Source organism: Pseudophryne corroboree, chromosome 2 (genome assembly GCF_028390025.1).
Source record: "Pseudophryne corroboree isolate aPseCor3 chromosome 2, aPseCor3.hap2, whole genome shotgun sequence".
NCBI classification, from domain to species: Eukaryota; Metazoa; Chordata; class Amphibia; order Anura; family Myobatrachidae; genus Pseudophryne; species Pseudophryne corroboree.
The window spans coordinates 351,937-370,340 of record NC_086445.1 but is presented as its reverse complement, the minus strand read 5'-3'; the positions used below and the strand labels follow the sequence as shown (position 1 = coordinate 370,340).

General features: G+C 51.2%; 1 protein-coding gene across 1 annotated transcript in view; it reads right to left on the bottom strand.

The window, feature by feature from the left end:
* Positions 1-1,428: 1,428 nt before the first annotated feature.
* Positions 1,429-18,404, bottom strand: part of APBB1 (amyloid beta precursor protein binding family B member 1) — a 121,654-nt gene continuing 104,678 nt past the window's right edge. Inside the window, exon 14 of the mRNA XM_063950771.1 lies at positions 1,429-5,094. Within this exon, the coding sequence (XP_063806841.1) occupies positions 4,933-5,094 (162 nt within the window). The 3' untranslated portion in view covers positions 1,429-4,932. The remainder of the gene's footprint in view (positions 5,095-18,404) is intronic.

Genomic DNA, 18,404 nt, shown 5'->3' with positions numbered 1-18,404 from the left:
CGGCTCCGGGACCCATCCAGGCTGAACCTGTGATCGTCCCTCTGGAGCTAATGTCCAGTAGCCAAGAAGCCCAATCCACTCTGCACGCAGGTGAGTTCGCTTCTTCTCCCCTTAGTCCCGCGCTGCAGTGAGCCTGTTGCCAGCAGGACTCACTGAAAATAAAAAACCTAAGTATACTTTTACTTCTAAGCAGCTCAGGAGAGCCACCTAGATTGCACCCTTCTCGGCCGGGCACAAAATCTTAACTGAGGCTTGGAGGAGGGTCATAGGGGGAGGAGCCAGTGCACACCAGCTAGTCCTAAAGCTTTTACTTTGTGCCCAGTCTCCTGCGGAGCCGCTATTCCCCATGGTCCTTACGGAAGTCCCAGCATCCACTAGGACGCCAGAGAAAACCGAATTCCGAACTGCGAGAAGATCGTACCCGGATCAGAACTCCTCAGGAGACTTGAACCGGGTTTTAATTTAGATCCACAACATTATGGTGGGTTTGGCGTTCTAGAAAACAGAACCACACATCTCTAGAGTAAATGTAGGTGCACATCCATTCTCTGCCAACATAACAACTCCCAGCAGCCACTATACTGCTAAAGAATGCTCAGATTCCAAGCAAACCACAGAATATAGGGCCAGCGACTGGCCACCAGTGGGGAGAGGACCAGCGACTGGCCACCAGTGGGTAGACGACCAGCCACCATTGAGGAGAGGACCAGCGACTGGCCGCCATTGGGGAGAGGAACAGCGGACTGGCCGCCAGTGGGGAGAGGACCAGCGGACTGGCCGCCAGTGGGGAGAGGACCAGCGGACTGGCCGCTAGTGGGGAGAGGACCAGCGGACTGGCCGCCAGTGGGGAGAGGACCAGCGACTGGCCACTATTGAGGAGAGGACCAGCGACTGGCCACCATTGAGGAGAGGACCAGCGACTGGCCACCAGTGGGGAGAGGACCAGCAACTGGCCACCACTGGTGACAGAACTGTGACCTCCCCTACATGACGCCTATAGCGCACATCATCTGTTCCTTCCTGGTGATGTTGTCCATGCATATATGGAGACACTTGTGAAATAACTGGTCAGTGGTTGGTTAGTTACGCTCCCAGTGTCTATTATAAAAGGATAAATGTAGTAATGACAGCGGGTTCAGGCTGCCACCAGGACTAACACAGCCTGTATGTAGGAGGTTGCTGGGGGGAGAATAGTATTTAATAGGTTTCCAGCTAAGGAATGTGTCCCTCAGTAGAGGAGGTGACATACAATCTGCCCATGATAGCGACATAACCAGACATAATTACTAGGTGGCATGAATGACCGGCCTGATTCAGGGAACTCGTCCATGTATCCCATGTGAGGTCAGAGACAGGGACATACGTGTAACAGGTGGCGTGACGATGGAACACACCTTAGTGCTGTAGTAGAGAACACACACACACACCTTTGTTGTCATGTTAGGATTTTATTGAAGTATGTGGAGTACAGTAGTTTTATGGTGTCCCTGGGGCATTTAGTGTCTACAGTTCCAGTACTGCACCTATACAGAATTCATCTGCTGTTCCAAGGGAACCCTACCACAGACCGGACGTACCCTAGCGTGTTCCGAACCTGTCTTACATACAGCTGTACAGTAGCATGTTCTGGGGTAGTCTCTTACATACACTAGCGTGTTTAACATCTACATTCTAAACATACACACGCATCTTCTGAGGATATATTCTTACATACACCAGTTGTACAGTAGCGTGTTCCTGGGTATAGTTTTACATATATCATACACTCACGTGTTCCGAGCACGTATTCCTACATACAACCGTTGTACAGTAGCATGTTCTGGAGTTGCCTCTATGGTGCAAAATCGCATCCAGAATGAGAGCTGCTAGTGTACATAAGGTACAGATGTAGCCACACGGCGTGCTGCGAGGCGAGCCAGGCTGTGACTATTCGCAGCCTGCGATTGCGCAATTGTTTCCTAAAGGAATTGTTCGCCGGCTGCAAATAGTACAGCATGCCATGATACAACGTGCCGCAGTAAGACGAGCGTGTTTACAGCTGTATCACCATCTCACCACGCGCACAGTCCGAGCGCCACCTGGCATGCAATCTCTCATTCATGACGTGTACAGGTAAGAGGATCAGACCTGCGTGGTGCAGGTCACGTAACACGTCAAGACCCACATACAACGTATTACACATAACTCACATAATAAATAAACATAGAACAGTAGTAAATAAAATGTCATTATTTTGAGTCTCCGCATTGCCGCACAGTTACTAGGCTTTCATCCCCACCTAAAGTGCGCAATAACGGACATTCCAGTTGAGGTCTGGCATCATGTGACACGTAGCGGCTGATCCCGTGATGCACACAACACGCTAATTAGGAGGTCATGCGCTGCAGGCACTGAGATGAGACACTCTGTGTGGGATTGGTGTTATCACACAGGGTATAGCAGCTGTCACATAGCACGCAGGGACTGAGATGAGACGAGGTGTGGGGGTTGGTGTTATCACACAGGGTATAGCAGCTATCACATAGCACGCAGGCACTGAGATGAGACGAGGTGTGGGGTTGGTGTTATCACACAGGGTATAGCAGCTGTCACATAGCACGCAGGCACTGAGATGAGACACGAGGTGTGGGGTTGGTGTTATCACACAGGGTAGAGCAGCTGTCACATAGCACGCAGGGACTGAGATGAGACACGAGGTGTGGGGTTGGTGTTATCACACAGGGTATAGCAGCTGTCACATAGCACGCAGGGACTGAGATGAGACACAAGGTGTGGGGTTGGTGTTATCACACAGGGTAGAGCAGCTGTCACATAGCACGCAGGCACTGAGATGAGACACGAGGTGTGGGGTTGGTGTTATCACACAGGGTAGAGCAGCTGTCACATAGCACGCAGGGACTGAGATGAGACACAAGGTGTGGGGTTGGTGTTATCACACAGGGTATAGCAGCTGTCACATAGCACGCAGGGACTGAGATGAGACACGAGGTGTGGGGTTGGTGTTATCACACAGGGTATAAGCACGCAGGGACTGAGATGAGACACGAGGTGTGGGGTTGGTGTTATCACACAGGGTATAAGCACGCAGGGACTGAGATGAGACACGAGGTGTGGGGTTGGTGTTATCACACAGGGTATAGCAGCTGTCACATAGCACGCAGGGACTGAGATGAGACACGAGGTGTGGGGTTGGTGTTATCACACAGGGTATAAGCACGCAGGGACTGAGATGAGACACGAGGTGTGGGGTTGGTGTTATCACACAGGGTATAGCAGCTGTCACATAGCACGCAGGGACTGAGATGAGACACGAGGTGTGGGGTTGGTGTTATCACACAGGGTATAAGCACGCAGGGACTGAGATGAGACACGAGGTGTGGGGTTGGTGTTATCACACAGGGTAGAGCAGCTGTCGCATAGCACGCAGGAACAATGGAAGCTGCTCGTCACACTCACACTGAGGCTGTCACTGGGACCCTTGTATAACAGTCTCCATGACACATATATGTGGGTTCTGTATGGTGACAGCGAGACGGCGGCGGGAACGTTCACAGCGTCACCCACAGACGTCAGTGGCTAATCGCGCTAACAAGGATCATGATCCAGTCACAGATCACATTCTGGGAACCAACAACTGAGTCACATACAGATCGGCAAGTGTCTGACTACGGAGACTCGGCGCAGAGCATCCAGTGTCCCTGTGACTGAGCGGGGCAGCGCAGAGCATCCAGTGTCCCTGTGACTGAGCGGGGCAGCGCAGAGCATCCAGTGTCCCTTTGACTGAGCGGGGCAGCGCAGAGCATCCAGTGTCCCTGTGACTGAGAGGGGCAGCGCAGAGCATCCAGTGTCCCTGTGACTATGGTAACTGAGCCCGACAGGGCAGTGCAGAGCCTCCAGTATCCCTGTGACTATGGTGACGGAGCCGGACAGGGCAGTGCAGAGCATCCAGTATCCCTGTGACTATGGTGACGGAGCCGGACAGGGCAGTGCAGAGCATACAGTATCCCTGTGACTATGGTGATTGAGCCGGACAGGGTAGTGCAGAGCATCCAGTATCCCTGTGACTATGGTGACGGAGCCGGACAGGGCAGTGCAGAGCATCTAGTATCCCTGTGACTATGGTGACGGAGCCGGACAGGGCAGTGCAGAGCATCTAGTGTCCCTGTGACTGAGCGGGGAAGCGCAGAGCATCCAGTATCCCTGTAACTGAAAATGGTGGTGCGGCGCAGAGCATCCAGTGTCCCTGTGACTATGGTGATTAAGCCGGACAGGGCAGTGCAGAGCATCTAGTGTCCCTGTGACTGAGCGGGGCAGCGCAGAGCATCCAGTGTCCCTGTGACTATGGTGACTGAGTGTGGCGGAGCTGCGCAGAGCATCCAGTGACCCTGTGAATGAGCGTGGCAGAGCATCCAGTATCCCTGTGACTATGGTGACGGAGCCGGACAGGGCAGCGCAGAGCATCCAGTGTCCCTGTGAATGAGCGTGCTAAAGCATCCAGTGTCCCTGTGAATGAGCGGTGCAGAGCATCCAGTGTCCCTGTGAATGAGCATGGCGGAGCGGCGCAGAGCATCCAGTGTCCCTGTGAATGAGCGTGGTGGCGCAGAGCATCTAGTGTCTGTATACAGTTACAGCCTGCAGAGCGGATCAGAGGGTGGCTATAATGTGTTAGACGTTACACATACACACGCACGTATCTACACAACCACAACAGCAGCCACCAATCCCCTGCCAGCTGCACACTGCCTTATTGCTACTCATAAGGCCTCAATAGGGTTCCAGTATTATAGAGGTAACCCAACTCCTGGAGTGTCTTTCTGCCCTTACAATGGAAAACAAGACTCATTACATATGTGCTGCACCATGGGCCTGTAGTATTAATAAGGAGAGACAGGCAGAGCGCAGGAAAAGGGACAAAGGTCACGAGCTAGAAGGTCACGGCGTCTGCCCCCCAGGGCGCTTGTTTTTGAAGGATCCAAGAAGTGACTGTACCCCTCTGCGGACGCTGGAGCCCACTCTGCGAGCCACAGAGTCCGGCGGTGTTGGGAGGCAGGAGGTGCTCTGAGGCCGAGCGTCCAAACACTTCTGATAGCGGAGCTGTAGGAGACAAAGGTTCTCATTACAATCACCAGCCGAGGACACAACACACAGATCACTTATAGAGAGGGACACCAGTAACTACATGCACCGGACAGGAGAAGAGGCACGAGGTTCCAGTCCAGGAGAGGAGGCGAGAGGCACAACACACACAGATCACTTATAGAGAGGGACACCAGTAACTACATGCACCGGACAGGAGAAGAGGCACGAGGTTCCAGTACAGGAGAGGAGGCGAGAGGCACAACACACAGATCACTTATAGAGAGGGACACCAGTAACTACATGCACCGGACAGAAGAGGAGGCGGGAGGTTCCAGTACAGGAGAGGAGGCGAGAGGCACAACACACACAGATCACTTATAGAGAGGGACACCAGTAACTACATGCACCGGACAGAAGAGGAGGCGGGAGGTTCCAGTCCAGGAGAGGAGGCAGGGAGGCAAAACACACACAGATCACTTATAGAGAGGGACACCAGTAACTACATGCACCAGACAGAAGAGGAGGCACAAGGTTCCAGTACAGGAGAGGAGGCGAGAGGCACAACACACACAGATCACTTATAGAGAGGGACACCAGTAACTACATGCACCGGACAGAAGAGGAGGCACGAGGTTCCAGTACAGGAGAGGAGGCGAGAGGCACAACACACACAGATCACTTATAGAGAGGGACACCAGTAACTACATGCACAGGACAGGAGAGGAGGCACGAGGTTCCAGTACAGGAGAGGAGCGAGAGGCACAACACACACAGATCACTTATAGAGAGGGACACCAGTAACTACATGCACCGGACAGAAGAGGAGGCGGGAGGAACGAGGTTCCAGTACAGGAGAGGAGGCGAGAGGCACAACACACACAGATCACTTATAGAGAGGGACACCAGTAACTACATGCACCGGACAGAAGAGGAGGCGGGAGGTTCCAGTACAGGAGAGGAGGCGAGAGGCACAACACACACAGATCACTTATAGAGAGGGACACCAGTAACTACATGCACCGGACAGAAGAGGAGGCACGAGGTTCCAGTCCAGGAGAGGAGGCAGGGAGGCAAAACACACACAGATCACTTATAGAGAGGGACACCAGTAACTACATGCACCAGACAGAAGAGGAGGCACGAGGTTCCAGTACAGGAGAGGAGGCGAGAGGCACAACACACACAGATCACTTATAGAGAGGGACACCAGTAACTACATGCACCGGACAGAAGAGGAGGCACGAGGTTCCAGTACAGGAGAGGAGGCGAGAGGCACAACACACACAGATCACTTATAGAGAGGGACACCAGTAACTACATGCACAGGACAGGAGAGGAGGCACGAGGTTCCAGTACAGGAGAGGAGCGAGAGGCACAACACACACAGATCACTTATAGAGAGGGACACCAGTAACTACATGCACCGGACAGAAGAGGAGGCGGGAGGAACGAGGTTCCAGTACAGGAGAGGAGGCGAGAGGCACAACACACACAGATCACTTATAGAGAGGGACACCAGTAACTACATGCACCGGACAGAAGAGGAGGCGGGAGGTTCCAGTACAGGAGAGGAGGCGAGAGGCACAACACACACAGATCACTTATAGAGAGGGACACCAGTAACTACATGCACCGGACAGAAGAGGAGGCACGAGGTTCCAGTCCAGGAGAGGAGGCAGGGAGGCAAAACACACACAGATCACTTATAGAGAGGGACACCAGTAACTACATGCACCAGACAGAAGAGGAGGCACGAGGTTCCAGTACAGGAGAGGAGGCGAGAGGCACAACACACACAGATCACTTATAGAGAGGGACACCAGTAACTACATGCACCGGACAGAAGAGGAGGCACGAGGTTCCAGTACAGGAGAGGAGGCGAGAGGCACAACACACACAGATCACTTATAGAGAGGGACACCAGTAACTACATGCACAGGACAGGAGAGGAGGCACGAGGTTCCAGTACAGGAGAGGAGCGAGAGGCACAACACACACAGATCACTTATAGAGAGGGACACCAGTAACTACATGCACCGGACAGAAGAGGAGGCGGGAGGAACGAGGTTCCAGTACAGGAGAGGAGGCGAGAGGCACAACACACACAGATCACATATAGAGGGGGACACCAGTAACTACATGCACAGGACAGAAGAGGAGGCGGGAGGAACGAGGTTCCAGTACAGGAGAGGAGGCGAGAGGCACAACACACACAGATCACTTATAGAGGGGGACACCAGTAACTACATGCACCGGACAGAAGAGGAGGCGGGAGGAACGAGGTTCCAGTACAGGAGAGGAGGCGAGAGGCACAACACACACAGATCACTTATAGAGGGGGACACCAGTAACTACATGCACAGGACAGAAGAGGAGGCGAGAGGCACGAGATCCCAGTACAGAAGAGACAGCGAGAGACACGAGATCCAAGTACAGAAGAGACAGCGAGAGACACGAGATCCCAGTACAGAAGAGACAGCGAGAGACACGAGAGCCCAGTACAGAAGAGACAGCGAGAGACACGAGATCCCAGTACAGAAGAGACAGCGAGAGACACGAGATCCCAGTACAGAAGAGACAGGAGATCCCAGTACAGAAGAGACAGCGAGAGACATGAGATCCCAGTACAGGAGAGACAGCGAGAGACACGAGATCCCAGTACAGAAGAGACAGCGAGAGACACGAGATCCCAGTACAGAAGAGACAGCGAGAGACATGAGATACCAGTATAGAAGAGACAGCGAGAGACATGAGATCCCAGTATAGAAGAGACAGCGAGAGACACGAGATACCAGTACAGAAGAGACAGCGAGAGACACGAGATCCCAGTACAGAAGAGACAGCGAGAGACATGAGATACCAGTACAGAAGAGACAGCGAGAGACATGAGATACCAGTACAGAAGAGACAGCGAGAGACACGAGATACCAGTACAGAAGAGACAGCGAGAGACACGAGATCCCAGTACAGAAGAGACAGCGAGAGACACGAGATCCCAGTACAGAAGAGACAGCGAGAGACATGAGATCCCAGTACAGAAGAGACAGCGAGAGACATGAGATCCCAGTACAGGAGAGACAGCGAGAGACATGAGATCCCAGTACAGAAGAGACAGCGAGAGACAGGAGATCCCAGTACAGAAGAGACAGCGAGAGACAGGATACCAGTACAGAAGAGACAGCGAGAGACACGAGATCCCAGTATAGAAGAGACAGCGAGAGACAGGAGATCCCAGTATAGAAGAGACAGCGAGAGACATGAGATCCCAGTACAGAAGAGACAGCGAGAGACAGGAGATCCCAGTATAGAAGAGACAGCGAGAGACAGGAGATCCCAGTATAGAAGAGACAGCGAGAGACATGAGATCCCAGTACAGAAGAGACAGCGAGAGACATGAGATACCAGTACAGAAGAGACAGCGAGAGACATGAGATACCAGTACAGAAGAGACAGCGAGAGACATGAGATACCAGTACAGAAGAGACAGCGAGAAACATGATACCAGTACAGAAGAGACAGCGAGAAACATGATACCAGTACAGAAGAGACAGCAAGAGACATGATACCAGTACAGAAGAGACAGCGAGAGACAGGAGATCCCAGTACAGAAGAGACAGCGAGAGACAGGAGATCCCAGTACAGAAGAGACATGAGATCCCAGTATAGAAGAGACAGCGAGAGACAGGAGATCCCAGTATAGAAGAGACAGCGAGAGACATGAGATCCCAGTACAGAAGAGACAGCGAGAGACATGAGATACCAGTACAGAAGAGACAGCGAGAGACATGAGATACCAGTACAGAAGAGACAGCGAGAGACATGAGATACCAGTACAGAAGAGACAGCGAGAAACATGATACCAGTACAGAAGAGACAGCGAGAAACATGATACCAGTACAGAAGAGACAGCAAGAGACATGAGATCCCAGTACAGAAGAGACAGCGAGAGACAGGAGATCCCAGTACAGAAGAGACAGCGAGAGACAGGAGATCCCAGTACAGAAGAGACATGAGATCCCAGTATAGAAGAGACAGCGAGAGACAGGAGATCCCAGTATAGAAGAGACAGCGAGAGACATGAGATACCAGTATAGAAGAGACAGCGAGAGACATGAGATACCAGTACAGAAGAGACAGCGAGAGACATGAGATACCAGTATAGAAGAGACAGCGAGAGACAGGAGATCCCAGTATAGAAGAGACAGCGAGAGACAGGAGATCCCAGTATAGAAGAGACAGCGAGAGACATGAGATACCAGTACAGAAGAGGCAGCGAGAGACACGAGATCCCAGTACAGAAGAGACAGCGAGAGACATGATACCAGTACAGGAGAGACAGCGAGAGACAGGAGATACCAGTATAGAAGAGACAGCGAGAGACAGGAGATCCCAGTATAGAAGAGACAGCGAGAGACAGGAGATCCCAGTATAGAAGAGACAGCGAGAGACATGAGATACCAGTACAGAAGAGACAGCGAGAGACATGAGATCCCAGTACAGAAGAGACAGCGAGAGACATGATACCAGTACAGGAGAGACAGCGAGAGACAGGAGATACCAGTATAGAAGAGACAGCGAGAGACATGAGATACCAGTACAGAAGAGACAGCGAGAGACATGAGATACCAGTACAGAAGAGACAGCGAGAGACATGAGATACCAGTATAGAAGAGACAGCGAGAGACAGGAGATCCCAGTATAGAAGAGACAGCGAGAGACATGAGATACCAGTACAGAAGAGACAGCGAGAGACATGATACCCCAGTACAGAAGAGACAGCGAGAGACATGATACCCCAGTACAGAAGAGACAGCGAGAGACATGATACCCCAGTACAGAAGAGACAGCGAGAGACAGGAGATACCAGTACAGAAGAGACAGCGAGAGACATGAGATACCAGTACAGGAGAGACAGCGAGAGACACGAGATCCCAGTACAGAAGAGACAGCGAGAGACAGGAGATCCCAGTACAGAAGAGACTTCGAGAGACATGAGATACCAGTACAGAAGAGACAGCGAGAGACACGAGATCCCAGTATAGAAGAGACAGCGAGAGACACGAGATACCAGTACAGAAGAGACAGCGAGAGACATGAGATACCAGTACAGAAGAGACAGGAGATACCAGTACAGAAGAGACAGCGAGAGACACGAGATCCCAGTACAGAAGAGACAGCGAGAGACATGAGATCCCAGTACAGAAGAGACAGGAGAGACAGGAGATACCAGTACAGAAGAGACAGCGAGAGACATGAGATCCCAGTACAGAAGAGACAGCGAGAGACAGGAGATACCAGTACAGAAGAGACAGCGAGAGACAGGAGATACCAGTACAGAAGAGACAGCGAGAGACATGAGATACCAGTACAGAAGAGACAGCGAGAGACATGAGATACCAGTACAGAAGAGACAGCGAGAGACACGAGATCCCAGTACAGAAGAGACAGCGAGAGACAGGAGATACCAGTACAGAAGAGACAGCGAGAGACAGGAGATCCCAGTACAGAAGAGACAGCGAGAGACATGAGATACCAGTATAGAAGAGACAGCGAGAGACAGGAGATCCCAGTATAGAAGAGACAGCGAGAGACAGGAGATCCCAGTATAGAAGAGACAGCGAGAGACATGAGATCCCAGTATAGAAGAGACAGCGAGAGACATGAGATCCCAGTACAGAAGAGACAGGAGAGACAGGAGATACCAGTACAGAAGAGACAGCGAGAGACATGAGATCCCAGTACAGAAGAGACAGCGAGAGACAGGAGATACCAGTACAGAAGAGACAGCGAGAGACACGAGATACCAGTACAGAAGAGACAGCGAGAGACACGAGATCCCAGTACAGAAGAGACAGCGAGAGACAGGAGATACCAGTACAGAAGAGACAGCGAGAGACACGAGATACCAGTACAGAAGAGACAGCGAGAGACAGGAGATACCAGTACAGAAGAGACAGCGAGAGACACGAGATACCAGTACAGAAGAGACAGCGAGAGACAGGAGATACCAGTACAGAAGAGACAGCGAGAGACAGGAGATACCAGTACAGAAGAGACAGCGAGAGACAGGAGATACCAGTATAGAAGAGACAGCGAGAGACATGAGATACCAGTACAGAAGAGACAGCGAGAGACACGAGATCCCAGTACAGAAGAGACAGCGAGAGACAGGAGATACCAGTACAGAAGAGACAGCGAGAGACACGAGATACCAGTACAGAAGAGACAGCGAGAGACAGGAGATACCAGTACAGAAGAGACAGCGAGAGACAGGAGATACCAGTACAGAAGAGACAGCGAGAGACAGGAGATACCAGTATAGAATAGACAGCGAGAGACAGGAGATCCCAGTATAGAAGAGACAGCGAGAGACACGAGATCCCAGTACAGAAGAGACAGCGAGAGACATGAGATACCAGTACAGGAGAGACAGGAGATACCAGTACAGAAGAGGCAGCGAGAGACACGAGATCCCAGTACAGAAGAGACAGCGAGAGACACGAGATCCCAGTACAGAAGAGACAGCGAGAGACAGGAGATCCCAGTATAGAAGAGACAGCGAGAGACACGAGATACCAGTACAGAAGAGACAGCGAGAGACAGGAGATCCCAGTACAGAAGAGACAGCGAGAGACACGAGATCCTAGTACAGAAGAGACAGCGAGAGACACGAGATCCCAGTACAGAAGAGACAGCGAGAGACACGAGATCCCAGTACAGAAGAGACAGCGAGAGACACGAGATACCAGTACAGAAGAGACAGCGAGAGACATGATACCAGTACCGAAGAGACAGCGAGAAACATGAGATACCAGTACAGAAGAGGCAGCGAGAGACACGAGATACCAGTACAGAAGAGACAGCGAGAGACACAAGATACCAGTACAGAAGAGACAGCGAGAGACACGAGATCCCAGTACAGAAGAGACAGCGAGAGACACGAGATCCCAGTACAGAAGAGACAGCGAGAGACACGAGATCCCAGTACAGAAGAGACAGCGAGAGACACGAGATACCAGTACAGAAGAGACAGCGAGAGACATGATACCAGTACCGAAGAGACAGCGAGAAACATGAGATCCCAGTACAGAAGAGACAGCTAGAGACAGGAGATCCCAGTACAGAAGAGACAGCGAGAGACACGAGATACCAGTACAGAAGAGACAGCGAGAGACACGAGATACCAGTACAGAAGAGACAGCGAGAGACATGAGATACCAGTACAGAAGAGACAGCGAGAGACATGAGATACCAGCACAGAAGAGACAGCGAGAGACATGAGATACCAGTACAGGAGAGACAGCGAGAGACATGAGATACCAGTACAGAAGAGACAGCGAGAGACATGATACCAGTACCGAAGAGACAGCGAGAAACATGAGATCCCAGTACAGAAGAGACAGCTAGAGAGAGGAGATCCCAGTACAGAAGAGACAGCGAGAGACACGAGATACCAGTAAAGAAGAGACAGCGAGAGACAGGAGATCCCAGTACAGAAGAGACAGCGAGAGACATGAGATACCAGTACAGAAGAGACAGCGAGAGACATGAGATACCAGTACAGAAGAGGAAGCGAGAGACATGAGATACCAGCACAGAAGAGACAGCGAGAGACATGAGATACCAGTACAGGAGAGACAGCGAGAGACATGAGATACCAGTATAGAAGAGACAGCGAGAGACATGAGATACCAGTATAGAAGAGACAGCGAGAGACATGAGATCCCAGTACAGAAGAGACAGCGAGAGACAGGAGATCCCAGTACAGGAGAGACAGCGAGAGACAGGAGATCCCAGTACAGAAGAGACAGCGAGAGACACGAGATCCCAGTACAGGAGAGACAGCGAGAGACATGAGATCCCAGTACAGGAGAGACAGCGAGAGACATGAGATCCCAGTACAGAAGAGGCAGCGAGAGACATGAGATACCAGTATAGAAGAGACAGCGAGAGACATGAGATACCAGTACAGAAGAGACAGCGAGAGACATGAGATCCCAGTACAGGAGAGACAGCGAGAGACAGGAGATCCCAGTACAGAAGAGACAGCGAGAGACACGAGATCCCAGTACAGGAGAGACAGCGAGAGACAGGAGATCCCAGTACAGAAGAGACAGCGAGAGACAGGAGATCCCAGTACAGAAGAGACAGCGAGAGACAGGAGATCCCAGTACAGAAGAGACAGCGAGAGACAGGAGATACCAGTACAGAAGAGACCGCGAGAGACAGGAGATCCCAGTACAGAAGAGACAGCGAGAGACAGGAGATCCCAGTACAGAAGAGACAGGAGATCCCAGTACAGAAGAGACAGGAGATCCCAGTACAGAAGAGACAGGAGATCTCAGTACAGAAGAGACAGCGAGAGACATGAGATACCAGTACAGAAGAGACAGCGAGAGACATGAGATCCCAGTACAGAAGAGACAGCGAGAGACATGAGATCCCAGTACAGAAGAGACAGCGAGAGACATGAGATCCCAGTACAGAAGAGACAGCGAGAGACATGAGATCCCAGTACAGAAGAGACAGCGAGAGACATGAGATACCAGTACAGAAGAGACAGGAGATCCCAGTACAGAAGAGACAGGAGATCCCAGTACAGAAGAGACAGCGAGAGACATGAGATCCCAGTACAGAAGAGACAGCGAGAGACATGAGATCCCAGTACAGGAGAGACAGCGAGAGACATGAGATCCCAGTACAGAAGAGACAGCGAGAGACATGAGATCCCAGTACAGAAGAGACAGCGAGAGACAGGAGATCCCAGTACAGAAGAGACAGCGAGAGACAGGAGATCCCAGTACAGAAGAGACAGCGAGAGACAGGAGATACCAGTACAGAAGAGACAGCGAGAGACATGAGATACCAGTACAGAAGAGACAGCGAGAGACACGAGATCCCAGTACAGAAGAGACAGCGAGAGACAGGAGATCCCAGTACAGAAGAGACAGCGAGAGACAGGAGATCCCAGTACAGAAGAGACAGCGAGAGACAGGAGATACCAGTACAGAAGAGACAGCGAGAGACAGGAGATCCCAGTACAGAAGAGACAGCGAGAGACATGAGATACCAGTACAGAAGAGACAGGAGATCCCAGTACAGAAGAGACAGGAGATCCCAGTACAGAAGAGACAGCGAGAGACATGAGATACCAGTACAGAAGAGACAGCGAGAGACAGGAGATCCCAGTACAGAAGAGACAGGAGATCCCAGTACAGAAGAGACAGCGAGAGACATGAGATACCAGTACAGAAGAGACAGGAGATCCCAGTACAGAAGAGACAGGAGATCCCAGTACAGAAGAGACAGCGAGAGACATGAGATACCAGTACAGAAGAGACAGCGAGACAGGAGATCCCAGTACAGAAGAGACAGCGAGAGACACGAGATCCCAGTACAGAAGAGACAGCGAGAGACATGATACCAGTACAGAAGAGACAGCGAGAGACACGAGATCCCAGTACAGAAGAGACAGCGAGAGACAGGAGATCCCAGTACAGGAGAGACAGCGAGAGACATGATACCAGTACAGAAGAGACAGCGAGAGACATGAGATCCCAGTACAGGAGAGACAGCGAGAGACATGAGATACCAGTATAGAAGAGACAGCGAGAGACACGAGATCCCAGTACAGAAGAGACAGCGAGAGACATGAGATACCAGTACAGAAGAGGCAGTGAGAGACATGAGATACCAGTACAGAAGAGACAGCGAGAGACACGAGATACCAGTACAGAAGAGACAGCGAGAGACATGATACCAGTACCGAAGAGACAGCGAGAAACATGAGATCCCAGTATAGAAGAGACAGCGAGAGACATGAGATACCAGTACAGAAGAGGCAGCGAGAGACATGAGATACCAGTACAGAAGAGACAGCGAGAGACAGGAGATACCAGTACAGAAGAGGCAGCGAGAGACAGGAGATCCCAGTACAGAAGAGACAGCGAGAGACAGGAGATACCAGTACAGAAGAGGCAGCGAGAGACATGAGATACCAGTACAGAAGAGACAGCGAGAGACAGGAGATACCAGTACAGAAGAGGCAGCGAGAGACATGAGATACCAGTACAGAAGAGACAGCGAGAGACAGGAGATACCAGTACAGAAGAGACAGCGAGAGACACGAGATCCCAGTACAGAAGAGACAGCGAGAGACACGAGATACCAGTACAGAAGAGACAGCGAGAGACATGATACCAGTACCGAAGAGACAGCGAGAAACATGAGATCCCAGTACAGAAGAGACAGCTAGAGACAGGAGATCCCAGTACAGAAGAGACAGCGAGAGACACGAGATACCAGTACAGAAGAGACAGCGAGAGACAGGAGATCCCAGTACAGGAGAGACAGCGAGAGACATGAGATACCAGTACAGAAGAGACAGCGAGAGACATGAGATACCAGCACAGAAGAGACAGCGAGAGACATGAGATACCAGTACAGGAGAGACAGCGAGAGACATGAGATACCAGTATAGAAGAGACAGCGAGAGACATGAGATACCAGTACAGAAGAGACAGCGAGAGACATGAGATACAAGTATAGAAGAGACAGCGAGAGACATGAGTTACCAGTACAGAAGAGACAGCGAGAGACATGAGATACAAGTATAGAAGAGACAGCGAGAGACATGAGATACCAGTAAAGAAGAGACAGCGAGAGACATGAGATCCCAGTACAGGAGAGACAGCGAGAGACAGGAGATCCCAGTACAGAAGAGACAGCGAGAGACAGGAGATACCAGTACAGGAGAGACAGCGAGAGACATGAGATACCAGTACAGAAGAGACAGCGAGAGACATGAGATACCAGTACAGGAGAGACAGCGAGAGACATGAGATACCAGTACAGAAGAGACAGCGAGAGACACGAGATCCCAGTACAGAAGAGACAGCGAGAGACACGAGATCCCAGTACAGAAGAGACAGCGAGAGACACGAGATCCCAGTACAGAAGAGACAGCGAGAGACATGATACCCCAGTACAGAAGAGACAGCGAGAGACACGAGATCCCAGTACAGAAGAGACAGCGAGAGACACGAGATCCCAGTACAGAAGAGACAGCGAGAGACAGGAGATACCAGTACAGAAGAGAGAACGAGAGACATGAGATACCAGTACAGAAGAGACAGCGAGAGACATGAGATACCAGTACAGAAGAGACAGCGAGAGACATGAGATACCAGTACAGAAGAGACAGCGAGAGACATGAGATCCCAGTACAGAAGAGACAGCGAGAGACATGAGATCCCAGTACAGAAGAGACAGCGAGAGACATGAGATCCCAGTACAGAAGAGACAGCGAGAGACATGAGATCCCAGTACAGAAGAGACAGCGAGAGACATGAGATCCCAGTACAGAAGAGACAGCGAGAGACATGAGATACCAGTACAGGAGACAGCGAGAGACACGAGATCCCAGTACAGAAGAGACAGCGAGAGACATGATACCAGTACAGAAGAGACAGCGAGAGACAGGAGATCCCAGTACAGAAGAGACAGCGAGAGACAGGAGATCCCAGTACAGAAGAGACAGCGAGAGACAGGAGATCCCAGTACAGAAGAGACAGCGAGAGACAGGAGATCCCAGTACAGGAGAGACAGCGAGAGACATGATACCAGTACAGAAGAGACAGCGAGAGACATGAGATCCCAGTACAGGAGAGACAGCGAGAGACATGAGATACCAGTATAGAAGAGACAGCGAGAGACACGAGATCCCAGTACAGAAGAGACAGCGAGAGACATGAGATACCAGTACAGAAGAGACAGCGAGAGACATGAGATACCAGTACAGGAGAGACAGCGAGAGACACGAGATCCCAGTACAGAAGAGACAGCGAGAGACACGAGATCCCAGTACAGAAGAGACAGCGAGAGACATGATACCCCAGTACAGAAGAGACAGCGAGAGACATGAGATCCCAGTACAGAAGAGACAGCGAGAGACACGAGATCCCAGTACAGAAGAGACAGCGAGAGACAGGAGATACCAGTACAGAAGAGAGAACGAGAGACATGAGATACCAGTACAGAAGAGACAGCGAGAGACATGAGATACCAGTACAGAAGAGACAGCGAGAGACATGAGATACCAGTACAGAAGAGACAGCGAGAGACATGAGATACCAGTACAGAAGAGACAGCGAGAGACATGAGATACCAGTACAGGAGACAGCGAGAGACATGAGATACCAGTACAGAAGAGACAGCGAGAGACATGAGATCCCAGTACAGAAGAGACAGCGAGAGACATGAGATCCCAGTACAGAAGAGACAGCGAGAGACATGAGATACCAGTACAGGAGACAGCGAGAGACACGAGATCCCAGTACAGAAGAGACAGCGAGAGACATGATACCAGTACAGAAGAGACAGCGAGAGACAGGAGATCCCAGTACAGAAGAGACAGCGAGAGACAGGAGATCCCAGTACAGAAGAGACAGCGAGAGACATGAGATACCAGTACAGAAGAGACAGCGAGAGACATGAGATACCAGTACAGGAGACAGCGAGAGACAGGAGATACCAGTACAGAAGAGACAGCGAGAGACAGGAGATACCAGTACAGAAGAGACAGCGAGAGACAGGAGATCCCAGTACAGGAGAGACAGCGAGAGACATGATACCAGTACAGAAGAGACAGCGAGAGACATGAGATCCCAGTACAGGAGAGACAGCGAGAGACATGAGATACCAGTACAGAAGAGACAGCGAGAGACACGAGATACCAGTACAGGAGAGACAGCGAGAGACACGAGATCCCAGTACAGAAGAGACAGCGAGAGACACGAGATCCCAGTACAGAAGAGACAGCGAGAGACATGATACCCCAGTACAGAAGAGACAGCGAGAGACAGGAGATCCCAGTACAGGAGAGACAGCGAGAGACATGATACCAGTACAGAAGAGACAGCGAGAGACATGAGATCCCAGTACAGGAGAGACAGCGAGAGACATGAGATACCAGTATAGAAGAGACAGCGAGAGACACGAGATCCCAGTACAGAAGAGACAGCGAGAGACATGAGATACCAGTACAGAAGAGACAGCGAGAGACATGAGATACCAGTACAGGAGAGACAGCGAGAGACACGAGATCCCAGTACAGGAGAGACAGCGAGAGACACGAGATCCCAGTACAGAAGAGACAGCGAGAGACATGATACCCCAGTACAGAAGAGACAGCGAGAGACATGAGATCCCAGTACAGAAGAGACAGCGAGAGACACGAGATCCCAGTACAGAAGAGACAGCGAGAGACAGGAGATACCAGTACAGAAGAGAGAACGAGAGACATGAGATACCAGTACAGAAGAGAC